Source organism: Platalea leucorodia, assembly GCF_965183815.1.
Source record: "Platalea leucorodia genome assembly, chromosome: 8".
In the NCBI taxonomy this organism is placed as follows: domain Eukaryota; kingdom Metazoa; phylum Chordata; class Aves; order Pelecaniformes; family Threskiornithidae; genus Platalea; species Platalea leucorodia.
Window position 1 is genome coordinate 34,300,150 of NC_138830.1, and position 26,400 is coordinate 34,326,549.

The 26,400-nt window shown below is 49.6% G+C and overlaps 1 protein-coding gene across 1 annotated transcript; it reads left to right on the forward strand.

The window, feature by feature from the left end:
- Positions 1 to 3,164: 3,164 nt before the first annotated feature.
- Positions 3,165 to 19,348, forward strand: GFOD2 (Gfo/Idh/MocA-like oxidoreductase domain containing 2). Its single transcript, XM_082319976.1, has 3 exons — positions 3,165 to 3,243; positions 8,953 to 9,296; positions 17,191 to 19,348. The coding sequence occupies exons 2-3, from the start codon at positions 9,038 to 9,040 to the stop codon at positions 18,087 to 18,089; spliced, it is 1,158 nt and encodes a 385-aa protein (XP_082176102.1). The 5' UTR covers positions 3,165 to 3,243; positions 8,953 to 9,037; the 3' UTR covers positions 18,090 to 19,348.
- The last annotated feature ends 7,052 nt before the right edge of the window (positions 19,349 to 26,400 follow it).

Consider the following 26,400-nt stretch of genomic DNA (forward strand, 5'->3'; position numbering starts at 1 on the left):
CCCCAACTCGAGACCCAAGGGGAGAGGTTTCGTACACGGACCCACTGCTCTGAGAAGGCCGCTCCAAGGGGGTCTCCAACGGCGCCTCATTTATGCCCTGGGTGGGATCTGAGCTGTGGCCATCACTGGCCATGATCCAGAAGCTTCTCCAAGCCTCCAGAAGCTTCACCGGCGCCTCACTGGCTGCGGGCCCTGCCTCGTGACCGAGGGCCCCGCTCCTCCTGCTGCCCCTGCCGAGCCAGGGGCACAGCAGAGCGCAAAAGGCATGAAAGTGAGGCGCGAAAAGACAGTGATCGCCATGGTAATGGCCCCAATCTTCATGGCGGGAGGGGGGCAGTGTACCTGTCACAGTCCCAACACCACCTTTACCGCAGCACGGGGAGCAAAGAGGACGGCAGAGCCTGTCCTGCAGGGATGCTCCCGGGTCGAAGACCAAAGGAGGGTTGCAGAAAGCAAGCAATGCTGAGAATGTGGGAACGCTGGTGTGCCCCTGGGCTGATCCTGCACCTCTCCACGTGGCGGGTGTGCTCCCAAAGCCCCATGGGCATCTCTGCCAGGGAGAGGGCTTTGGCTGTACCTCTCTGCACCCCGGGTCTCCCCTGGACTCCCCGTGCCAGGCACGAACAGCCCAGCCACATGCATCTCCTGGAGGAAAGAGTCTTTGCTGGAGCTTTTCTCCACCAGTCAGTGGAACCACCTGGCACAGCTGAGGTTTCATCTGGGAACCGAGTGTCACAAAGAAACAGCAACATCAGCAGGATATTTGCTGATGGGAGGGTCGTGAAACAAAATTCTTGTGGTACAAAATCCACAAGCATGACAAGCAAGAGGCTCTGTGTCTCTCTTGCTCTCCCCTCTTGACTTCTTTATCTCTTCCCATGCTTTTTTTGATGTTCAGTTCCTCTCTGCACTCGAGTCTTCCTCTCCTCTCGCCTCATGACCAAGCAACAACAAACACTTGTTGCTTCCTTCCCTTTTGTTTCTATTCTAGTTCTCACGTTCACTAGCACTGACAAAGCGGATCAGACAAAAGGTGAACTCCTTCACGCTTTCCCCCATCTCAGAGATGTCAGCACCAAGGATCCTGGAGTGGGCAAAGCTGGCAGCACTATCTCTTGCCACGGGTGAGATGGCAGGACCACTGAGCCACGGATGATCAGCATAGCGAGTAGGGATGCTACGTGTCCCCAGCCTTGCCCTGCCCCACCTCCAGGCACGGACACCAGCTGGAAACCACAGCAGAGAAGCAGCAGAAGAGGTGGGTGCCCACATTTTCCTGTCCAAGACCTGCTGCAAAAGCTATTAGCAAGATGCTGCGACCCAAGTGCAAACACCAAGGCCTCGAGCGTGACTGTCCATCCTGCTCCACAAGTACTGCACATAAGTACAAACCTTACCTAGATTGCCCTTAGCAAGTTGGATTCTCCACTCAATTAGGATAATTTTCTACATCCCAATTAGGAGAGCAGGAAAAATGGGAAGATTGTTAACACAAGCCTCATCTAACTCCCAGGGCCCAGGTTGGGTTTCCTGGCCTGAGGACACAAGAATGAGTCAATTTTAACTGTAGCCTGAGCACATCAGCCATGGGGGGCTATCCGTAGATGGCAGACCAAAGGTTTCAGCTCATTCCTCTAGGTATATTCATTGCCGTCTTCACCCAGAGCCTTGTCGGGCCAGTGCAGACCTCAGCACGCTGAACAGTCACAGATCTGCAGTGAGAAGGTACAAGAGCTCAGTAAGAACAAGTCAGTGATAACAAGAACTGTGAGCCCTTCCCTTTCTATGCACAACCTCCTCCTCCCTCATGGGCCTGCATGCATCTCCCCATGGACTGGGGCTCAGCAAGACCTTCTCCAGTGGGCAGTGCCTTCCCAGTCTTCTCAACTGTGGTGCCGATGGAACTGAAGGTTAACATCTTGCCTACTGCCGACTCCACAGAGCTTCGCTCCTACCAGAGCCCCTTCCAGCTCCACGACAACATTTCGTGACACTGCCTGCAAAGGAGAAAGGAGAGCAGGAAATTACAGTGCTGTTAATAACACAGGGTGCCGTGTATTGTCAGGCAGCTACACCACACATTACATAATATACAAAGCAAGACAGAGGCTGCAGAGTTTCTCAGCAGCTCCCTGCTCCCTTGCAGTGAACCAGGGAAATTGAAAAGGTGCTCAGGAGCACCTGCCTGACATCCTGCCACCGAGGTCTTCCTCTCCTGACCTCTACAGCACTGTGCAGCCTGTTGGGAGCAGGCGAGGAGCCTCCTGTGCAGTGCTGGGAGAGGATGAGGAGCAGGGCTGTCCTCAGATGGAGCATGGTGGCTGTACAGGGGCTCTTCTTTGGGTGTCATGCTGCTCTGCCCTCCCCAGGGTCTCCGAAAGTACGGCTTCAGTTGCCAAGCAGAATCCTGCCCTCAGCCTGCCTGTAACAAGGAACTTCTTTGGGCAACGGAGATTTGCAATGAGACATGGATCCCCTGAGCCAAAGATTGCACCCAGAAAATCTCACTGCAGGAGTTCCCTGGGCGGATGGAGGAGCTGACAGGGCTCAGAGGCACACTGATCTGAAACCCTGGTCCCAGGACGTCCCACCCAGAGCCCTCACTGAGCCGGGCCGGGCAAGCACCAGCCTGCGGCACAGCTCGGTGAAGCCAACAGCAGAAGCACGAGCGGAAAAGGCCCTGGGGCTGCTGGTGGCCACGGAGCTGAACGTGAGCTGCCAAGACTCGTGGTGTCCTGGGCTGCCTGAGGCAGTGCATTGCCCGCAGGTGGAGGGAGGGGTCCTGCTACTGCCGGGGCCGCCTCTGGAGCGCTGGGTCCGGTGCTGGGCTCCCCAGTACGTCCCCGCCTCCCTTGTACTGGGGAGCCCAGCAGCGGAGCGACGCATGGGGACCGCAGCCTCCCTCCTAGGAGAGTCTCGGCGGGAGCGCATCAATGAGATGACGCCGCGCCGCGCCGACCTCCTACTGGCTGCCGGCACTGTCCGTCGGGTGAAGGCCTGCCCCCCCGCCCCTGTCCGGCCGAGGGATAGGCCGCTCTCTACGCCGCAGGGGAAGCCGTCCCGGGCGCCGCCATTTTCGGAGACGCTGCCCGGCGAAAGGGCGGGGCCGCCGCGCCTGCGTCTGCGCGGGCTGGGCCGGGCGTCGCCGCGCCGGGAGCGAGCGGCCGCCGCGGCAGCGCGCCCGGCGGGAGGATGCGCGGGGGGCGAGGCGGGGCGGTGGCCCCCTCCGCCGGCCGGCGGCAGGTAAGGGGGGCTCGGGGCGTTCCCCGGACCCCTGTCCCCCGGCCCGGGCCCGCTGGGCGGTGAGGGGGGCGCGGCCCTGTCGGAGGGCGCTGGGCCGGGCGCGGCCGCGGAGGGCGCCGGGGGGTCTTGGCGGGACTTCCTCCGTGTGGGCCGGTGCCCTGGGCTGAGGTGAGGGGGGGCCTGCCTGGTCCGGCCCCGTGAGGTGAGGTGGGGCCCTGCCCGGTCCGGCCCCTTGGGTGAGGTGAGGGAGGAGGCCCTGCCCGGTCCGGTCCCGTGAGGTGAGGTGAGGGCCTGCCCCGTCCGGTCCCGTGAGGGACCCCCACACAAAGAGCAGCTGCCCAAGCCCTGCACCCCCGGTCAGCAGAAGAGCACCGTAGGCCGTGCCAGAGGCATCCCCGGGGCTGCCGTGGCCCTGACCCGAGCTTTACAGCGCAGTGATAGCGTGAGGGCCGTTTTGGTTTCCGCGATTTTCCAGCTGCTGCGGTCTCTGGGACAGTCCTCACCACTGCCTTTGACCTCGGGCAGCGCCTCCGGGAAGTGGTGTGCCAGAAACGGGACTTTGCTGTTGCAGATCCGGACAAGGAAGGACAGAGTGCTGCGCCGGCCTTGTCTTGAGGTGTGGTGGGAAGTTGCTCCAGGCTTTAGAGTCGTGGGTTATCATACATCCCACTTGCACTGAATTAAAAGAACGTTTAGTAAAGGAAGCATGTTGATCTCTTTGAGATCGACACACAAACCATGTGCATGTCAGCTGTTACATACAGAGCTTCAGGTATATGTGTGCTAGAGGGCTGGATGAACAGTTTGGCAGGAAAAAATGGCTTCATTTATGAGGTGTTCTCTAGCTTCTCAGGATTGACCAGTGAAGTTCCCCCAGCTCTATTCCTGCAGAGACCTTGCTTGCTTCCAGAGTGATGCCCACAGTCTCTACCAGCATTGCGGTCACCTCTGCTGGGGTCCTTGCAGAACTGACAGTTCTGGGGTAGCATCTGTTTTTGCAGGAGATCTCTGCAGTGCATTAACATCACTGGTGCAAGACTCCTAATGCAAAGTGAAAATCTGAGTAGTTCCAGTGTAGGTTTTGTCAAAGATTCTCAAGCAACCTTAAGACCCATGAGGATGTCACAACCAGTAGCAACTTTGTAACTTGTACAGCCCTTGTTACTTGTCTTTGCTTTCTTTGCAAACTCAACAGCAATTACCAGCTGCATGAAAACAGTGCCCCTGTTGCTGGTGTGCTCCTCCACCACATGTCTCACCTTCCTTGGAACCAAAATGGAACTTTTTAGGATGAGTTGGAGAAGTGTGAATTGCTTTCTCCTTCTGCAGAGCCAGTGTTACACTGAGGAGCACCTTTTTGGGCACAGGCTGTTATTCTTTTACTACCTTTGGCCATCTGTAATGGTCCACAATGGTTTCTGGGCACCATAGTCCTTGACTGTAATATTTAGGTTTTGAGACTTCTGCCTTCTGAACTCCCTGACTGCTTCAATGTGGAACTGAATTGGATCCTGTAGGAATTGTCAGGTTTTGCATTGCATTGGGTCACATAAGTGCTTGTTGCTCTGTATCCCAAAAGAGTCAAACAGCTCCTTTCTGTGACTGTAGGATGGGACTTCAAACATACCATGAAATTCAGCAAATAATGGAAACGTTTTGTGGCCATAAAAAGGAATTGCAGCTACCAACAAGATTACGAAGCTTTAAGTGCCTCTATTTGAAAATTTAAGTTAAGGGTGATATTGCGGCCATTGATTATTTCATCTCTCTAAAAAGGAGATTGATTTGTATCTCCTGATGTGCAAGATACCTGTTTCAGTCTGGTTTTCACTTCCAGATCAAAGCCCTGCCTTTTGGTGTTTCTGTGGGAGGGTCCTCAGAAAAGTGTTTATTCCAGTGTTTGATCACCAGAGATATCAATGCATGAGGATTTTCATTTCTGAAAGATTGGTTTATAAAAGGCTTTTCATGGTTAATGTAACTAATTTGGTGAGGCTTGTTTGAAGGTTTGAGGCTTGCTGCGTCCTAGAGTAAATATGTAGAAGTTGTACCTAATTCTAAGCTGGTGTTGGTCACAGTTTCAGGCGTTTCTTTCTCAGAGCCGTTTCCACGCTCTGCTGAGTCTAGTTTTCACTAGTTTTCAACTCGGCTACTTGTTGTGCTAGATGGGACTTCTGTGTATTTAGTGACCCTCAGTGGATTCCTTAAACTTGTCTAGTCTCCCTTGACTCCTTGTAAATGGCTAACATCCACAATATCCTGCGGCAAGGCATTTCACAGCTTAGCAAAGTTTGATGTGAGGAACCACGTCCTTTAGATTGTTTTGAACCTCCTTTCTCTGAGCTCCATTTGATTTGTTCTTGCATAAGGAGAAACAGTGAAAAATTGGTCTTTCTCCACCCTGAGCCGCTCATGACTTTATTACCTTCTGTGACATCCTTCTCAGTCACGTCTTTTCCAGACTGAGGAATCTTTGCTTGCTTAGGTCATAGTTATGTAGAAGATGTTGCATGCTTTTGATTACCTTTGTCTGCGTCATTTCCAGTTCTGCTTTCCCCCCCCCCCCCCCCCCCTTAGAGGAGAAGCATTAGAAATGCACATAGAGCTCCAGCAAAAGGTGCTCTGGGGACTTTTGCAGTGGCACAGTGCTGTTCTTCTGGGGTCTCTGTTCAATCTTAGTAGACTGTTAATTACAGCTGCCTCTCTCCTCAGCTGTGGCCTCATTTCAATACAGTGGGTTTTTAGGTTGCTTCCCCAGGGTGGCCTAGGCTGGAAAGCCTCATCTACCAGCGCTTGAGTGTGTCTGCAGGGTGTGGGCCAGTAGGTGGGGTACCAATATCCACCCCTTTTCAAAAGCTTTTGCTGAACCTCCCGTTACAGTTCTGTAACTGTTAGTTCTGCCTGCGCCACATAAGCTCTGTGACTTGCCCTGTGCGAGGATTGTATTTTTGCTGCCCTTCAGCATCCATGTCCATCCCACTGTCCTGACAAACCAGGACTTCCCAGTTGGCGAAAGACTGGAGAGGGGATAAGAGGCTGCGGGTGGCTCTCAGGTGAGGAAAGGCAATCATGCCCTCTGGTCAGTGCCGCTTTTCTCTGCAGAGCCCCCTGGCTGCAGTATTTGGGGGGGTCTCAAGCCCTGCTGGGCCCTGTAACTGTGCAAGGCGTGTCTTCATACCCTGAGAGCGTGGCTGCCTTGCTAGAAGTCATTGCTGAGGCTGGGTTGGCCAATTGATTTGTTGTGGTACTGGTGGTGAGCTGGTGTCCTTAAGTTCTTGTATCATCAGGAGTGGGTCTCCATGGTAGTAAACCACTAGCTGTTGTGGGTTTGTGCTGATAGCCCCTAGTGACACCGATGCAGCAGCACGTTATGTTTTGGGGATAAGGGAGTTTAAAATGAATTCCACCTGACTGAGATTTTTGAGAGGCAGTTGGATGGGAAACAGAAAAAAGTAAAACTTAAAATGAGCAGCTTATCTGAATAGCAGGAGTCCCCTATTGCGCATGTTGAGTGCTACAGTGTGCTCTTAATAGCATTTTCAAAGAATTCAACCTTTTCTAAATTTTTGTCATGTTGTGTAATTTTGACATTGTTGAGCGCGTCTGTGCGATCTGGTGCAAGCAGGCCCACGGTCACCTTGTCTCTATTCCACCTTGCTTAGTTTGTGTCTGTTCAAAAGAAGATGATGCTCTTTATATAGCAAGCAGTTTTTCTTCTTCCAGCTTGTAAACTGCTAAATAAATATGTGTGGGGACTACTTCAACAGGTATACTTACTGTCCATCCAGTGTAAGACTTTATTTTTGTTTGCATCACTATAGAAAACAAGCCTGAATACAAGCCATCCTTCCTGCCAGTAAATTACCCTTTTACTTAGAATAGTAAATATTTTCAAGATCATTTTGATACGATCCTTATTTGAGTGTTCTGCTAAATGTCAGATAAAAAGGAATTAATAAAATTCAAATTAAGTTTGTTCTTGTTTATAAAGACAGACCATGACTGTATTACTGCAAACCTAATATCACACAGAACAAGCAAAAAACATACTGAATTAATTCAGTAAACATTTCATAAGGTGTTTTATCACACCTGTAAATATTTATTTGTGTTTTGCAAAATCAATATTCACAAGTGCTGCTGTTTATCTTTCCTAGTTTAGTGTCTATACCACAAAAATACCTAGAAATTCAGTCAGGGTTGCAGTTTTGTTATGCTGGTCAGTGTAGGCACCCCCAGACTAACAAAATGCCAATAGCATACAAAGCGCTTGCACTGTGGGTAGTTTGACTTGCATGCTGGTACTTCCCAGTGCTGTGTCAGGATTTGCTTTCACATGTTGTAACTTAGCGCAAATATTTTAGGATGGGGAGATGTGTGACTTTCTGAAACACATCGTGATTCTTGTTGCTTGTGGGGATTTTTTCCAAAGGTGTTGAGCTGGTGTTCATACTAGTTCTCTTTGCAACATGGTCTTTGCTTGTTCGTAATAAACTTCTAAAGAAAACAGAATTTGTCATGTTTATAAAATTAAGAAAACTTCTTTCTAAAACAAAAAAAATCATTCAGAAAAGGTCAACAGCAGGTGTAATAGGTAAGAATTCAAAAGGGCACAGAACAAAAGCCAGATCTTAGGTTGCTGCGGTGTCACAGATTGAGGAGACTTCTGACATCTCTCCTTGAAGTTAGTGCTCCAGTGAATGCTAAAGGCAGTTCAGCCAGTTGTGGCCAGAAGCAGTTCGAAGACAAACTGGCAAGTAGGGATCCAAAGGGCTTAATTTACAAGGAAATACTTAAAAGAACAAAAGAAGTGTGACTTAACCAAATGTTTGTGTGTAGGGAATATAATAATTGTGTGCAAAACCCTGCATTCCTGGAGATTAAATGGCATGGGCAGAAAGAGATATTTTTAACTGTCCTGAGTTAAGTAAACTTTTAACTACCCACAATGGACATAGAGGAGCGCCCTTTTCCTTTCTGAAAGTGGTTTTCTATGTATTTTAACGCTGGCATGATCTCTCCTTGCAGTCTTTTCCTCCCGAGGCTAAACAAGCTCAGTGAATCCAGCCTTTCCCCACAGGACATATTTTTCTAGATGTTCTCTGGAGTGGCTTAGCTAATTGCCATAAAATTGTTAAGCTCCAAGTAGTTGTTTTCAGTTTATGTATTTAATTTGGAAGAAAGATTTATGTGCCCAAAAGCTTGCCTATTATTTCCAGCTATCTCAGTCAGTCTAATAAAACATATTACCTCATCTCACAAACCTTTATCTCATTTAGAGACTTACACTCACAACTACAGCAGCACTGCTTTTACTGCTGGTGCAATAGATTCTATGTCCTGTCCCCTTGATGCTTCCTGTCGCTCCCAGTTTGTGCCTTGCCGTCTCTGGTTTCTCCTGGCATGTGCATCTGTGTTTCTGTACATGCATACTGAGTTTTGAAGCTCAGGAGATGCTCATGACTTGTCAAGCTGCTTTCTTACCGTTCTTCTGCAATAGGATTGTTTGACTTGTCCCATAATACTATTTCTCTAAGGATTGCAAGTTTGTTTGTTTGTGGTTTTTGTTTTGTTTTGTTTTTTTTCCCATGAGGCTCTTTGAAAATTTTGAATACCACATGAAGGATAGAAGCTAGCACTCAGGCTAGGTGCATTTGATGTCAAAATACGCCTTTTGTTGATACTGACTTGTAACTTTTCATGTTTTAGAAACTATGGATGGAATGGAAACCTGAGGAGCTGAACATTTTATTGAAGGCCTACGTGTAGACCCTGATGCTTGAATGAATGCAGAATGAAAATGCTTCCTGGAGTGGGTGTGTTTGGAACTGGCAGTACTGCTCGGGTACTGGTACCCTTGCTGAGAGCAGAAGGCTTCTCCGTTGAAGCGCTTTGGGGCAAGACCGAAGAGGAAGCCAAACAGCTGGCGGAGGAAATGAACATCTCCTTCTACACGAGTCGGACTGATGATGTCTTGCTGCACCAGGATGTGGATTTGGTTTGCATCAATATCCCTCCGCCTCTAACTCGGCAAATTGCTGTGAAGGCTCTAGGTACCTTTTTATCTTTGGAGTTGGACCAAAAATCCATAGCTCGTTGGCAGATTGAAATTTGAAGCTGTTACACCAGCACGATTCTGGTTGCACCAATGTGCAAATGCAGTGCTAAAGGTTTTGTGTGGAGTTGGTAGCGCAATCTGCAAGAACGGTTACGTAGAATTTTTTGTAAAAGTACTACTTATAATTGCTAATAGCTTTGCAAATCTTGAACCAATTGGGCTAAAATATCCCATGTCTTCTTCAGACTGAACTTATGGTGGGGAGGTTTTAATAAAAATGAGCTATTTCAGAGATGATGATGAGGGGGTAAAATGTTTTTATGTCCATTAAAAACAAAAAACAAACAAACAAAAAAAAACCCAAACAATTTAAGTTGTTTAATTCATTCCAAATCTTCGCACATTCCTCAATAGGAAACTGAGATTTGCCTGGGGTGGGGGGGATTGTTCAACTCTGCTTTCTGTTTTCCCTGCAAATAAAACCAAACTTGAAAGTTAAAAGCCTTTGAAAAAATGTTTGCATGCACTCAAGAGTCTTGTGAGTTAGGACCTGAGTTCTCTGCAGATGTTGCTTTCAGCCAGCATGCTGCGACTCTGGCCACCACCTGGATCTCTCTCTGGACACCCATGTCCGTAGCAGGCTGGTATGGTCCCGGGTGCAGACTTGCTGGAGGAATCCTTCCACCTGACGCAGGAGGGCAGATGCTGGGGGAGGAGGAGATGTTGGGGCCAGCAGGAGGAATTTGGCAAGATGGGCGATGGTTTGGCAGGGAAGTGGGAACCAACTACCTGGGCCTCCTGACATTTCTTAATTTTCCAGTGTGTGACTTTGTAGTGTTAATGTCCTCTCACATAGTACAGCGTAGGTGTGAGTTTGCGTGTAATTCTGTAAATAACAAGTGTGATATTTTTACTGTGTTTACAGGAGATCTATGTGAATTAATTTTAGGACGGGTAATGTCTCAAACTATGTGAGCCAGGGTGGTTTGTTGTTTTTAGCCTCTTTGCTCTACAGTAATTTGTTTTGGAAGTAAACAACTCCCTGCATAAACATTTGCAGTGCCACTTAGATATGCAGAGAGAGGTTTCAGGCTTTTGGTTTTTTACATTGTTAGATTTGTTTGTTTACCTTGTTAGACTACTGTCCTTTGAATTTAAGGTATTCTGATTTTTGAATATTTTAACTGTGACTTAGAATTTATGTCTTTAAATATGCTAAAAGTTCTTTTAAACACTTGTTAGGTAGTAAGTGTTTCACTAGTTCTCATGGCTCTTGATGGTCAAGTGGGCTAAAAGGAGAGGATTGAACCTTCTATGGTGAATTACTAACTAAAATGAATTGAGATTCTTTCTTTGAAGGCTGGGAACCCATAAAATGATGTTATCCAGAGGAGGAAAGGGGGATAAAGCTGGTGCAGAAGTACAGAGGTGGTATGTATGCTTGACTGCAAGTACAGATAAGCGGAAAGCTGAAAAAGCTAGGGAAATCAACGGATGAAGTAGTAAAGGGTGGTTTATTCTTCTGTCTGTCTTGAAACGTTCTGATATGCAAACTGATGCAGGTATCTCAGACCCAATATGATACTGACCTTGTCTTTCAACTGTCTAGGTTCATTGCAATGGTATTTATAGATCTGCTACCAAGTATGTCGTGACATATTTTAAGCCAGTGTTGGATGGCTTGCTATGATTGAGCATTCTGAAGGAACACAAAATCAGGGTAGGGCCAAAGATGGCAAGTATGTTTTCTCTGAAAGTTCAGATTGATACAGTGATGTTTATAATTGGAGAATTATTGGCTGTGAATTGTATATAATAGATTGGTGATTATTGGCTGAGAGACTGTGCTTTAGGAAAGACCAGATGTGCTTGTCTTGTGTGTTTTGTTTTGTTGGGGTTTGTGTGTTTTTAAAGTGCTTACACTTTTATTACTTATTTGTATACTTTTTTTATACTTTCATTTTTTTTCCTTTTTTTTTTTTTTTTTTAATTTGCTTACATTTTTATTTCGGGGGGGGGGGTGGGGGGAGAGAGAGAGAGAGAGACAGTTTTTCTATGCGGTGCGATTTGCTTGCATAAGTTTCTTGCTGACAGACATCCATAAACAAAAGTAGGTACAATTTTGGCATGACGGGGACAAAGCAGTAACGCTGGATTGAGTTCATGAACCAGGCAGAGCAGATCAAAGCCCAGAGGATAATTCAAATTAAGATCAGAGTAATCTTATGGTTTATCTCCACAACAGGCAAAGCAAGAAGCTATCCTAAAATTTGTGCTTCTTTTGATCTCAGAGGAACTATATTAATTTCACAAAATGTCTGTGTTGTGGTTCATGTCCCACGGTTAAAATGCATCTGTCTTTGCATTAGGTGGGTACAGAGCAGAGTTACTGGCTGGAGTGGAATGTAAAACAAGGGATACTTGTGCGTGAGGCAAAGTTCAGGGAGGCAGAACATGAGAAGTCCTCAGAGTAAAATTTCTTTAGGATGCTGAAGATAATGCTGCTGCACGTACTGACCCCAGCCGTCAAATGGATGGTTTGTGGAGTGGCTACAGAGGAACCTTTTACTTGTCTCTTTTGGTTTATACTGGTTGACTACATCATTTAAGACATCTTTGCAACATAGATTGTTTGACCCCCTGATTTTGTGGAGTCCCTACAAATTATAGCACGTATATGTTAATTATGAAGGAAGGAGTCAGAAAGGGCTCTATCACTGCTTTGTGTTGTGACAAATCCAGATTTCCTGTTCTTGAAACAGGATGAACAAGCATGCTATGAGAGCTCTTTGCATGTTGTGCTTTCTGTCCCTGTAACAAGTAGCATGGAGGTCTTTTCAAACCGTAGGCAAACAAGAAATGAAATGGAGTGTGTTTTGGAACGAGCATTCATTCATTGGGAGGCTCCCAAAGCAAGTACATCTGAAACAGCTGGTTATTTGGGAAGGCTCCTCAGACACTCCCAAGTTCTTATGGTGGACAAAGCAATGGTCTGGTGTGCCTCAACAGTGGCCAGTTGTATGTCTTCCTAGGTGCAACCGCAGCTATCTGATGTTATTCAGGGGAGTAAAGAACTGGGGCTTCAGTTCAATGGACGTATTTACATGGGATAAATAGATTTAGTAGTTTGAGTCAACATTATAACTCGTGCAGAGAGGGGCAAAGCTGGGGACTAGCTGTTTATGGAAATTGTTGGATGGGCAGCTGTGGCTATGATAGTCGGGCAAATAGACAGCCAAAGAGCTGAAGTGGTAGCTGCCATGGTGAGAAGGTTGTCCCAGCCCTCTCCTCGCACTGCCTGGGCAGCCTGTGTGGCATAGGGCTGGTCCCCTCCTGACTGCGCTGCAGGGACACCTCTGTGTGTGGGTGCCCCTGCTTGTCCCACCCAGACACAGGATGGCAGGACTTCCTGCCGTCAGGAGCCCTGGTGGGCTACCTCCTATTCCAGGCAAGTCAGTGGGCTCCCCCAGGACATGAAGGACCTCCTCGATGGAGCAGTGGGCCAGGTGTGGTCTCAGTGTCCTTCTCGTGACCTGCTGGTATACACCTGGCCTGAGGCAGAGAGGAGACCCCTGCTCACATGTGTGTTGATTGAGGAGAGAAACAACTCTTTAAGGTTTGGGCTGCACTTCTCCCATCTTTTCATGAATGCTCCCCCTCCCAAGGCCCCACCAGGCTGCGGGGTCCCTTTCCCTTCCTCCTGCCCATGCTGGCACCCTCCCTACTAGGAGGAAGGAGTGGGCTGGGGGTCCTGGCAATTGCTGGGACCCGTTTCCATCCCCAGCTCCTGTCATGGCTCTGGGTAGCATCCACCATGAGCATGAGAAGGCAGCGAGTTTTCTGTGCTTGCATTTTATTAACCAGGACTGTAAAATACTTCACATATGGCAGGTTTTGGATGTGACGTGGCTAAGGAGCTTCCAGAGGAGCTGAGGTCTCGTTGCTGATGGACAGTGTGGATCTGACTAGAGGTGTAAGATTCCTTTAGGAGAAAACAGCCTAGTTTATTCTGCTGTCCAGTGAGTCTCGGCTCACCTGTTGATTGCTTCCATAGGATGTGAACACACTTTAAATCCAGTATTTCATTGAGTGAAGCCATGATTTGGCTATATTACATTAATGAGAGTTAAGAGACCTCTTTTCAAATGTTTAGTTTATTTACTGAATCAGGAATTGGTTTGAAAATTCTTGGAATCTAGCAGGTGCTTTTGCCCCTGAACACAGGCGTAAATGGTTTGTTTAAGGACTCTTGGCAATGGTGACCTTTTATTCTCTTTTCCCTCCCTCTTACTACAACAACCAGTCAAAAAGCCATAAATAGGAACAGTTTTGCCTGTGTGCAGAGCTAGTAATGACTGTTGTGAAGGGTGCACCTGCCTGGAAATGCACTTGGGGAGAGGTGATTTCTTGTGTGCCAGGAGCAGAGTAGCAGTTTGTTCAGGGTCAGGTCTGATTGCTTGTAGGGTGCTTTGGCTGGGGGTGTGTAAGCCAGCCTGTGCCTCTGCTCTGCACATGGACTGTTTGGCCTCTCCTTACACCCTCTCCAGGGCAGTGCTCAGCCCTGCCTTTCTGGGGGATGTTGAAGCCTGAAGCCATTCAGGGTTAAGTACAGTCATGAGCAGTGTAAGAGCTGGTAGAGAGCTACATACCTTCACACTGCTTAGCTGGTTGCATTAGGTATGTTGTTTCACATTCAGCAATAATGAATGCAGCACTGAGAGCAAGAAGCACTTCCCAAGGAACCATCATTACAGCTTACAGAGCCCACGGGGGCTCAGAGCTAGTAACTGTGGGGTGGTCTGGCAGGGAAATGTCCGTCTTCCAGGACATGAAGCAGCACTGGCTGTCATGAGGTAGGGTGGACAGCCTGTTTCTTGGATAAGGACAAAATGAAGTAAGTTCTAGGGAGGAAGATTGACTCTTTCTCTTTCTAGCATCCTAGGAGGATTTCAGTGGAGCACATCAGAAGCTGATGTGTTCCCCGCATACAGGCTTTGCTCCGAGGTATGCGCAGAGAAGACTCTGAGGCATGTTGCTAGGACAGCCTGCGATTGCAAGCAGCAGAACTGTTGCTGTCCTTGCTGTTCCTGTCTTTGCTTGCTGCTTCTGAGGTGGGGAAACCCAACTCCACAGCTCCACATCCTTCCTTCCAGGCACGCAACCCATTCTGTGGGCTTAGACCTGCCTGTGAGCTGACTTAACCCACCTGCTTAGAAAGAGGGAGCTTCCTTTTCTAAACTGGGCTCAGTTGGTGAGCTGAACTGGCTCACAGAGGGCTCCAAGGAGCACCAGAGCCCCGTGGTGGCTCTCATATCTCCAAGCTGGTGGGGATCTCAACAGAAAATTTTGCAGTGATTTAAGAAAACAATATGGTACAAAGTTCAGGTTATTCATTATAAAAATAATAGTAACAGGACGAGGGTTTTAAGTTGCTCTGCCTTGGAAAACAGAAGGCATGGACATTACGTTGGTCAGGGACATTGTAGCTGTCTCCAACTTGGCCCTTGTCCTTGCTCCACGGCCATCTCTGTGCGCTTGGGGACCCCTGGGGGGATGTCCCACTGAGGGCAACTGCAGGACTATCCCGGAGATGATGTTGTGTACCCAGGTCTCCATCCTGGCACTCTGGCAGTGCTCCATGGGCTGTGCTGAGCTGTCAGTGCACTGTGCTGACTGCCATCCCAAAAAAAGGCATCAGTCAGTTTTAGCTGCTCAAGTGGCTCAGCCTACCCTGGCAAAAAGAGCACAGCGCTGACGCAAAGATGAGGGTGGGCAGGTGGGTGTAAGGACAGGGGCAGCCCAGTGTGATAAACCCCCCAGCGTGAAACGGTTGTCCCTGGGCAGCAGCGGTGGACTTCTTTGGCTCGGCCCTCTCTGTTCTCGATTCCCCACTGCAGGGACTCAGCCCCTTTTGTGTGGACATTCTCAGGCTCCTAGAAGAGCCAACTCGGGGCAATAATCTGCCAGGAAAAGGGCCGAGATGAGTGAATATTTCCATGCTGGGTTTGTACCTTGAGCTGGCTCCTGTAATGCTAAATACATGGTGGAGGGCAGTGGGGTTGTGCAAGGGGGAGAGCTGCACCAACAGAACACCGACTGCAGAGCTGTACCCCGTGTATATGCAGATCAAGAGTTGCTTTTATTTTCTGTGAACTTTGAGACCTGTGTTCTGCTTAGGATGCTGTGAAGATCCTTTTACTTTTTCTTTTTGCTTGTATTTTACTGTAACCTGGCTTGAGATAAGTGCCATTCAAACAAGAAGGCAGGTAAACCAGGTGCTGAAGCACCTTGAGATGCAGAATAGCCCTGCAGAATAATGAACAGAGCATTGTGCCTTGTCTCAGCAGCGGGATTGGGGTCAGGAGAGTCGGAAATGGCTCCTGAAATAGGGGGTTACCAGCGGGCAGCCAGGGTGTCTCCAGGGAGTTTGACCTTACCCTTTGTTCATTAAAGCTTCTGTTGACTCATATCTAATTAGGGGATTTCTTTGGATGAGACCACTAAAAATTGTAGTCTTGTCGTTTTCTGTCTGGATTTTGCTTGTGTCTATTAGAAATATAGGTTCTGAGTTTTCTCTAGCTGTAGTTGTCCCCTGGCTGAGTTGGGGACGGTGATGCGTCACAGGAGCTCGCTGGCCTCTGAACCGCTTGAATGGTTCCTGAAAGGCTTGCTCAGCACAGCCAGGAGGTGGAGTGCTGGGAGCAGGAGCTGCCGTATTGGGATCTGGCTTCCCCTCCTGTGCGAGAGAGCGACTGAAGCACTTGTGCTGGTATCTTCTCATCGGGGAGTCGATTAAAAGCTCTTTTGAGCAGGGATTGCAGTCTGCTCCTGGGTGAGGAGAAGCCTACCACCATGTGCGGCAATTCCTGCAATTCTTAGGCAGAAACTGTGGTATGATGTGACTGACCTTCAGGTCTGACATCACCAGTTAATGTATAGAGACTTGTAGGTATACCCCTCGTTGTTATATTGAAAAATGTTTATATAAGCATTTTATCAGAACAGATGTATATGGAAAAGTTAAGCCCTGACATGAGAAAAGGGTGAAGATGGGGGAGAAAGAGGGAATACCCGCAAAGCACCAAATATAGGAATTTGGTTGAAGCTTGCACTGGGATGCTCTTTTGTATTACTTTATTTCAGCTTTAAAATTAAAAAAAAAAAAAAAATCAACTGCTCACATTGATTCAGGCTGAGCACAAGATAAAGTGCATCAGTAGGAATAAAAATGCAATGGGTCAGCTTGCGAGTACAGCTCTCATCTGTGTAACTCACAGTCACCCTTGCAGTCTAATTGTACGAGTAGGCTGTACGTGCAGACAGAACTGTTTTGCTTTCCAATTAGCGATGCTTTTAAAACAATCCACCTACGAAAACATTAATTCTATACACAGGCCACTAAGTATCTTGTATGTCCCATTTCTATTAATCTATTTAAAATAATAAATTCATAGTGATGGTGAAATACAAAGTGAAAATCAAATCTCCCCTTCACTCACCTCTTCCCTGCAGGGTACATAATGTTTTTTTTTTTTTCTCAGGCTGTACAGGCATTCAAATAATTTTATAGCTAGAACATGCAAATTGTGTCTTGTTTTGATGCCATGTGATGCCGTTTGGCCGCTTATCTTTCATGATGTAGAAATCCTGTCTTTTATTTGGAGCCTCTCTCTGTGGGAGTTTGTCAGCTCTGCAACAGGAGCATCTTGGAAGCAGCTCTGAGGCTTGCTGCACTTGGTATTCCCATTTTAGTTCCCAGACCTTTGCCTTTGAAATTGCAGCAGGAAAGCCTGACTCTTAAAAACACCATTTCTTGATAACCTTTGGGACATCTGAGCATGTTTCGCTTGTGTGTGTGCACTATTTTTTTTTTTCCATTTGTGCTGCAGGAATAGGGAAGAACGTGATCTGTGAGAAAGCTGCTACCTCTGTGGATGCCTTCAGGATGGTCACAGCTGCCAGGTATTACCCCAAGCTGATGAGCATTGTTGGCAATGTTCTCCGTTTCTTGCCCGCCTTTGTGAAGATGAAGCAGTTGATAGAAGAACACTACGTGGGCAACGTGATGATCTGCGATGTACGAGTTTATGGGGGAAGCCTGCTCAGCCACAAGTACAACTGGATCTGTGATGAGTTGATGGGAGGAGGTGGTCTGCATACAATGGGAACCTACATTATTGACCTCCTAACTCACCTCATCAGCAGGAGAGCAGAGAAGGTCCATGGTTTGCTCAAGACTTTCGTGAAGCAGAACACAGCTATAAGCGGGATCCGCCACGTCACTAGCGATGACTTCTGCTTTTTCCAGATGGTAATGAGCGAGGGTGTCTGTTGCACTGTGACTCTCAACTTCAACATGCCTGGATCATTTGTCCATGAAGTCATGATTGTTGGGTCTACTGGTCGCCTCATAGCTCGCGGGACGGACTTGTATGGGCAGAAAAACACTGCACTCCAAGAAGAACTACTGTTTACAGACTCTCTGACTGTCAACAAGGGCCTTTTGGACAAGGGGTTTAAAGACATCCCAGTGCTTTACCTAAAAGGAATGGTGTACATGGTGCAAGCACTGCGGCAGTCTTTCCAAGACCAGGAAGACCGTCGGACATGGGATCACAAACCTGTCTCTATGGCAGCCTCTTTTGAAGATGGTCTGTATATGCAGAGTGTAGTAGAGGCCATCAAGAAATCCAGCAGGTCAGGGGAGTGGGAGGCTGTGGAGGTGATGACCGAGGAACCAGATGCCAATCAAAACCTCTGCGAGGCGCTTCAAAGAAATAACTTATGAACATTTCTGCTTTGGAAGATAGGACGATTAACACTTCTGGCTGTAATGTAAAAAAAACTCTCCATTTTTAAGATATGTAGATTCTTATTTAATAACCTGAGTTCCTTGGTTTTTTTTAAATGTGTAAAATATTTCGTGTTCTGGTTTAAATTGTTTAAAAGAGTTTTAAATGTTTCTGGTTTTGCAAATGTTTAATTTTTGTCTTGGAGACTGGTAGGAAAACTTGAATTTCCCTTTGCACTTGTAGTAGCTGAAGTGAAGCATGGGATCTCTGCCATTGAATGGCTTGGAAATGGGACACAAGCCGTGTTGCACAGGTTGCTTGTTTTAACAATTTCAACATGAGAGCATGTAGAGCAAGATCAGGGAGTATCTGTTGTTCAGATGCCTTTTCCTTCTCTCTTGGAGACCGATTAAGTTTTACTCCTCAGTTTGTAAAATTTTATAAAAGAGTTTAGGGTTATAACAGGTCTCTAAACTCCTATAAGACAAAAAGTAGAAGGAACAGATTAAAGTTTGTAACATAAGGATCAGCCTTTTGGCTTCCTGCATGTGGCAAATGTCTTTCAAATTCATTTGAACTGGTATTTTATTTAAATGATGCTATGAATTCTCTGTTAACGGTGTCTTGGCAGGAAGATCTTCAGGAAGTCTGTGATGATTTGTGCTGTTCTTCCATATATGTAGATATTATTCCTTCTACTCAAGAGGCCGCCTGCATCCAGCAGCTTTTTTGCATAAGCTGTGTGTCCATCGGTTGCGTTTACTGCCTGGCAGCACTGGTGCTGTGGCTCTGGGGCCACTTTCTCATTTCTGTGCCTGTTAATAAATGCCTCCCAGGGTCGCAGGATGCCCATGGTCTCATGTGTAATGACGTTGTACAGCATTAACCTTCCAGGGACCTGAAAGTGGAAGTAAGGAGGTATTTCCTACCTCTTGCAGCTCTCTTAATATGCTGGCTGGGTAATTGTCACACTACACACATCCTGATAGTTGAGAGAATGAGGACTGAACCGTCATGGGTAAGTCTGCTCTTAATCTCAAGCACTGGATATTAACCCTCTGGCCCTGCCCATCCTCATGCCCTCCTGCAGCTTGTGTCCAGTGGAGAGATCTGTTGGCAGATCATGGGTGGAAGTTCATTCCATCTGAGAAACATTTCTCTCTGAGGCAGGTATGTGGAAGGGATAGTCCAATTTTACTACATTTATTTTGTGTACTTGAAAGCTTTTTTTTAACGTATTTCCCACTAAATTGTAACCCTGTGTATTTATGTATATTAATATGCAAACTGCTGTTTCATAAGCTGGTCCTTCCTGAAAAGTATCTTGTTTTCTACAGAAATAAAAAGTTCTGTTTGTTGAGGGCATTCTTTATGCAGCTGTGTTTGATTTGGTCAAGCTGAAACCATCCTAATAAATGTGAACAGGAGACTTACAGCTGGGGCTCAGTACCTGTTGAGTCGTTCCCTACTTCTGTGCTCTTTTGCTGCCAGTTGGGCAGCTTGGGTGTGGAAAAAGTAGGAGACAGCTCTGTGCTATCCTAGCAAGTGTCATCCATTTGTCACCAAGGGAAACTAAGTCCCACCAGAAGATCTATTTCCCACCTCTTTGCTCCCTCAGACTACAGCTGTTGAGTAGCTGGTTTTGGAGATCCTCTTGCCTATCTTGGACTTACCATGTCAACTTTTGTGATTAACAGGATCTTTCTTTTTCTGCCTGACTCATCGTAGAACTTGCTGGAAGACACCAAGACGCAAAATCCCCATAGTATTATTGATGGGACCACTTTCTTTGCTCAGTGTGTAAACCAGGTATTTACGTTACCTTTGGGTATTTACTTACTTTCAACACATTAAAACTCTGATAGAAACAAGTCTACTGACATGCTGTTTTAAAGCGTAGGAGCGTGGCTGCTCCTGTGCTCTGTGCAATCTCATCTCTACTGTGAGCTGGATGAAGAAAGCAAATGGTTGAAATTTATTCACTGTTCCCAGCTATAGCAGGTGGAGCAGTGAAAGCTGCGTCGCTGCAAACCTTCCTTTACAGGTGGTGTTCCTGCCATAGCTCTGAGCATCTAATGTCTGTAATGTCTATGTGCTGTGTAAAGCAGGTGAGATAACTGTCTCCTCACCTGGAAGTCGCCACCTCCATTCAGACAGAACAGCTCTGGCTTATTTCATGCCAGTTTTGTATGTTTTGAAGCTGTCTTCCTTGAACTGAGAACCTGCCTTTGTCAATATGTTTGTACTGGGCAGAAAATCCTCAAGTACAGCTCCTTCTACAGGAGTAGAAGGAAGCGCAAAACATCTCCAGATAGACCCAAGTGATGCCAGTGGAGGCAGGAGGGTGCCAAGACTCCTGGGTGAGCAGGAGACCTGACTGCAGAAGCCTACAGAGAGGTGAAACAGGCTTCTTGTAGGCTGGCTGCAGCCTCCAGCTGCCCTGCACAGGCAGAGTGCGATGGTAGCCAAAGGAGCACTCCTTTGGGTGAGGCAGATCCCTGTCGTAAAGTCTAGATTCCCCCCTGCAATCCCTGTTCGTCTAACGCAGATGTAGCGGAAGCACCGGCTGGTTAGTGCTGCTCGCAGAGGGGAACCAGGCCATGCTCTGCTGTCTGCCACAGAAAGGCAGCGCTGTGCTGTCCCCTCCTGTGTCCCCTGTGTGGGGTGATCTCCATCAGCAAGGCTCAAGGCTGGTCCCCAGACTCCTGGTTTTCACACATGAAGGAATGACAGCACATGCATCCTAAGGCCACGGGACGTGCAGGTATATTTTATAAGGAAAAATGGCTTTTTTTTTTTTTCCAGGCAAATCAGGATCTCTGCAACCAGGGAAAAAAAAACAATAAACCCACAGCTGTTTGTATGGGCCAGGTGATGATCACCACCCTGCTGGTCAGGCTGTAGTAGCCAAACGGGAGGCAGAAAGCTGTGTGGTTATTTATACTGAGGAAAGAGCGGTGGCACCAGGTGAGCTGTGTATCTGAGCATCCTATCAATATCAACCTGCATGGATTTGTCAGCCGTTCCTGGGGCTGGGATCTCTGGAGCACTGCTGGCCCAAGTATCTGCAAGAGGAGCGAGTGCATCAACAGCCCAGCAACCTCCTTGGAGACAGGCTGAGTATTTGCACCAGCAGGATGCCAGGTCCCAGCAGCATGGATGGGACGGCCGCTGTGGGTCTCCAGCCTGACCTCCTGCTTGGAGCCAGCCTGTCACCAGCTCAGGCTGGCCATGGCTTTGTCCCACCAAGTCTTGGAAAACAACTTGGGGACTGTGGAGTCAACTGAAGAGTGCTGTCCTAGGGGAAAGCGTCCTGCTCTGTTTGGCTGGGCCACCTCAGAACTTCAAGAGAAAACCTAAGGGCAGAGCTGCTGCAAATAGTGACCCAGAGACATCCAAGCCACTTCTCTAAAAGCTAGGGGCAAGGGCGGAAGAAACAGGATAAGGTGACAAAACCTGCACAGGCAAGGGCAAAGCCTCTGTTTCTGGGGGGATGAGATACAGGGAACAGCAGGCCTTTTTTTGGTCACTGGCAGGACAAGGCCAGCTCCCTGGGGAATACAGGAGCTGGGTAAACCTTATCAGAGCTCACCCTTCTGCTGTGGAGCAGTTGCCCTCCTGGGGGCTGCAGGGACTTGGTTTGGCTGTGCCAGCCCTGGGGCTTCATCTTCTTCTGTTGATGGGTGCATCAGCTCTGGCATGTCGAAGTTGATGTACTGGTACAAGGGTCGCAGGTGTGGCAGTTGCCCTGGAGAGGTACAAGAAGAGCCCAACGCTGACAACCCCTTCCCTGCCAGGGCTGTGCTGTAGCTTACAGGCAGCAGCAGCCCTGGGAGGAGAGGAAGAATATTATTCCTGCCAGGAAAGGAACCAGGTGATGAAGGGGGAAGCAGATGCCCTTGCGCTGAGGCTGCCTGGTGGGATAAAAGCCAGGGATACATGGCCACATCTGAGAAAAAACAGCAGCTGGAGAAAAGAGCCATGGTGAGCCTGCTGAGAATCACAGTGCCCAGCTGAAAACTCACCATTGGCAGAGCCCCCGTCATCACCCGACCCACGGGGCTGCTGCCAGGTCTGGGAGAAGCAGAAGGGCTGGGGGCCACCCTGTTGTACTATGGATCTGGCCTTAAACCAGCATCATTCCTGAGACAACTTGGTTACAGCACATGCCGTGCCAGCCCAGCTCAGCTTGCATGGCTGCAGCCACCAGTTTTACTCACCCAGCGTGTCCTGGGACGTGGCCCCTCTTGGGGGGCGCAGGCTGCTCGCACGTCTCCTTTTCTTCCTTTTCTGCTGCTTGGCAAAGAGACCAGCATCGCCTCCCAGGGCACTGAGCTCCTCAGTGGTGGGATGCACCCTCCAGAAATCAGGGTGCTGCAACAGGAGCACTTGCGAGTTGACCCTGTGGGACAGAAGCCAGCAGCGAGGCACGGCCAGCTAGGGCTGAATGATGTCCAGCCACAAATCCTGGATACTAATATTTTCCATCCCATGCTCAACCCTTCCTCTCAACCTTGTTTCACCCTTGCGCAATGCAGCCCACCTGGGGCAGACCCAGGCCTTGCTGGTGGCTGCTCCTCGCGCTGTAATTCTGGCTGCGTTGCAGCACAAAGTTGGCTTGTGAAGGAGACGTGGTGACTTACTTTGTCCCTTTGAGCTTGAAACCGTAGGCTAGCAGCCAGGCCTGCAGTGTTGTGACACAGCCGAGATCCGCCAGCTCTGGGAAGAGCTCTTTGTTCTTCCCCATCTCCTCCTCGTACAGCTCGGTGTGGACAAGGACACCTCGCCCATTCTTGGACCACTGTGGCAGACATGGGGGACAGCACTGACAAGCGACGCTCTCATCCTACCAGTCCCTGCACCTGCTTTCCTCGGGCACTGGTGTGGATGACCCTGCCGCTGTGGCTTGGACCCTTTGCTGGCCATTAATAACCACCTGGATTTAGGGTTTTACACCCAACGTGGCCTCAAGGTCTTGGAGGCGAGCCTGGCCGGCTGCTGAGTGGGAGCAACCTGTGTTGCTGCAGTGGCTGTCTATGGTGGGTGGGACTGCAGGGCCCGGTGGCCCTATGAGTCCCACTGGCCCTCCCAGGGCTCGGGTTGCCACCTGGTTGTCCCAGCCCCGTCCCCCCCATGGCACTGCCACGCCCCAACCATCAGCTGGGGACACCCTCGAGTGTGCCGCCAGGGCAGAAAACCACTCTACAAGGAGCTGGCTGGAAATTATTCAGCTGCCATTTCATGCAGCTTAACTAGAAGCTTGCAGATAACTACCTGGGGTCATTTATCCTCAGTTTGAGAAAGACTTGGGAGTAACATCATGTGTTTTGTTTCTGGGGAGCAGATGTAGCCCAGGGACATCCACCCTCTGCAGAAAGGAGCTTTTCCCATTCCTTCCCTCTCCCCAAATTTTGGCACACAGCGGGATCCAATGTTTGCGCACAAGGCTCACGCAGGGCCAAGTGCCGCACCCAGGAACAAAGGTTGTGCTCATCACAGCTCCCACGTCCAACGCGGCATCGCCCTTCACCTCCAAAGCTTTGACTTCTGGGTTCTCCAGGGCTGCAGACAGCTGAGCGAGGATGTGCCCAGGCTCGTGGCCACCACGCTGCCCCTCCTCGGGGCTCCTCACCAGGGCCGGAGGCTCCGGCACCGGGGCTGACATGGCAGATGCTCTAGGCCACCGGTGGGATCTGTGTGCAGACCAACATCTCCATGAGTGGTTTGGCACGGGGGCTCACCCCAACGCGTGGTGCTCTGCCAGGCCGCGGTGAGTCCCCTCTGCAGGGACGCGGGCGCTGGCCACCTTTCCCTGCTGAACTGCTGGGGCAGCGGTTCCCCCTCCCAGCCCTGGGTCTGGGTAGCGGCTTTGAGGGGGCTCAGCTCTGCCCAGCACAAGGCCTCCGTGAGCTGCTCCAAAGCAGCTGTCCCTAGGAGCTCTCCCGATACACCCGGGGATGCAAAGAGGTGAAAACCTCCCAGCGCTGAAGCTCAGCCATTAGCCCCCTCTACCACACAGCTTATTCAGTAAACCTGTAACCGACCCCTTCCCCACCCTGAGCTGCCAGAAGACCCCAACTGCCCCAGCACATCTTGCACCTCTGCCTTGTACCTCCTTCAGGCCAACCATTGGCAAACGGCCCCTGGCCAAAGCCTTGGCGTTGCCTCCCCTTCCACTGGGAATGAGGCGGGGCAGCCCCTACACAGGTTTAGTATCTAATAAGGAACATTATATTCTGATGTATTAAGGACTACCCTTTTCTGATCTAACCTCCTTCCTGAATTCATTCTGTTTGCCTGTTAAACGGACATCCAAACACAATTTCAGCATTTCCACTGACCAACCGCAACCCTGAGAGGCTGCAGGCACCAATTACCCACCCTGAGCATCTCACCGCCGGTCTCCGCACAGGCGGCTTCCCTGTCCAGCCACGAAACCTCCAGTGAAGTGGCCCCGTGCCCGGAAGGCAGCATGGGGAGGTCTGGCACAGGCCACTGGAAGCCACAAAAGCCAACCACGAGTGTTTGAAACCACGGTAATGGGATGCACAGGCCACTGGAAGCCACAAAAGCCAACCACGAGTGTTTGAAGCCACGGTAACGGGATGAGCGGTGTCACTTCAAGGCTGTCCTCCCCACCTCTCCCCTTCAAGCCTCCCCCATGCCCCAGGCTAGGCTCTGGGGATGGTTTGAAGGCGCCAGTTGGGCAGGAGATTCCAGAAGACCGTTAACCCCCCGCAGGGGACGTGCCAGCAATAGGCCCTGCAGATCTGGGCTCCTGTGTGAGAACAGAGGTGGAGAAACTGGAGAGGGCCCAGGGGATGCTCCCTGGCACCTGGGGGATGCAGTGGAGCTGGGCCGATGGGGCTGGCCACGGTGGTGACAGAGGTTCAGGGGTCCTGGGGATGCTGCAGCCCTGGGAGGGGTCACCAGTAGGTGGAGAGTCTCCACCCTCAGGGACAGCAGGGCTCTGTGGGACATGGCTGCGGCCATCCCGATCTGGCACTGGTGACAGCCCTGCTCTGATGGGGATGAGGGACCCTGGTGGTCCCCTCCCCATGAAGGTTGCTGAGGGGTCTAGGAAGACCAGCATCAAGTCCCATCCCTCAAGCCACCAGCCTGGAAAATGCCAGGATTTTGTTTGACTTTTGCACCCTCGAGTGTTCAGGAGAGGCTGACTGTGAGCAGAGAAGTGGTCTCTGTCTTCATTGTACAATGGCAGGAGACACGGGCTCTTGCACAGCTCTTTTACAAACACGATGGCATTTTATAGCCTGGAGAGAGTGATGTGGCAATCAAAGGGGTGCTTCAGCAGGTGAAGGCTGACCTCAGCACCCATGTCTCCTCTGCTCAGCAATAAATGTTCTGAAGTTTGTTTAACCACCCATGTCCAGAGCAATGGCACTGAGATGCACTGTTATGAGGGAAAAGCGTGGCTGGTTAAACAAATGGGCAAATGCATCTGCATACATTGTGGTCTCCCGGTACAGCAAACCCGAGTAGTGTGGTCATTCTGCTGCTTTTGGTTTGACCAAGCCAAGGGAGTCTTCTGCACTCGCCCAGTGAACGATGGCCTTTCAGCTTGATGGCGAGCACACCCTAAGTCAGATTTATCCCGGGAAATAAAAGTTCAGCTGCTTGACTTGGAAAGAAAATCACAGAAAGGAGAAATAAGAAAATATTTCAGCTAAATATATTTCAAGACTTGTTCTGTAACTGCCTGTCAGGGTTTTCTTCCAAGACATACACCAGGTTATGGCATATACTGGGTACTGTATACGGTGTATGCTGGGGACCCCATTCCCACATTTTTTGCTTGGTATAGGTGCTTCGATCCCACTGTACCAGCCTTGTTCTAAGCTGTAGGGTAAGCACATAAATAGTGACATGCTCTAGAGACAGACTTCCTCAGTCCTACGAAAGCTGGGACACATTTGGGAGTCCTCTGGCCCCCAGCTCCTTCCCTCCCCAGGCCCTGAACGCTGGAGCGGTTCAGCGGCCGGCGGCTGTAAGCCGGACAGGGATGCCCGGCAGGGTCCTCCCCAAGCACCTCGGGGCAAGAGGAGGCCGAGGGCACCGGCGAAGATGAACCTTCGCTGTAGAGCGAGCCCGAGACAGGGCCATCCCGCCCTGGGGATCGCCCTCTTCCGCCGCCCTCCGGGCCGCAGCTGCCAGCGGGGAGAACCAGCCCAGGCCGGGGCTGAGCCGCGGGACCGCGACCGCCCCGGCCCCGCTCCCCGCCCGGACCCCCCGCCCCTCCCGGCGGAAGCGGCGGTTGCCGGGGAGCGCGGCGGAGCCGGGCTGGGC

Excerpts from the sequence above, each read along its gene's own strand:
- GFOD2 (XM_082319976.1), top strand. The coding sequence starts at position 9,038 with ATGAAAATGCTTCCTGGAGTGGGTGTGTTTGGAACTGGCAGTACTGCT. Across the intron at positions 9,297-17,190 it reads AATTGCTGTGAAGGCTCTAG|GAATAGGGAAGAACGTGATC; the intron begins GTACCTTTTTAT and ends TTTGTGCTGCAG.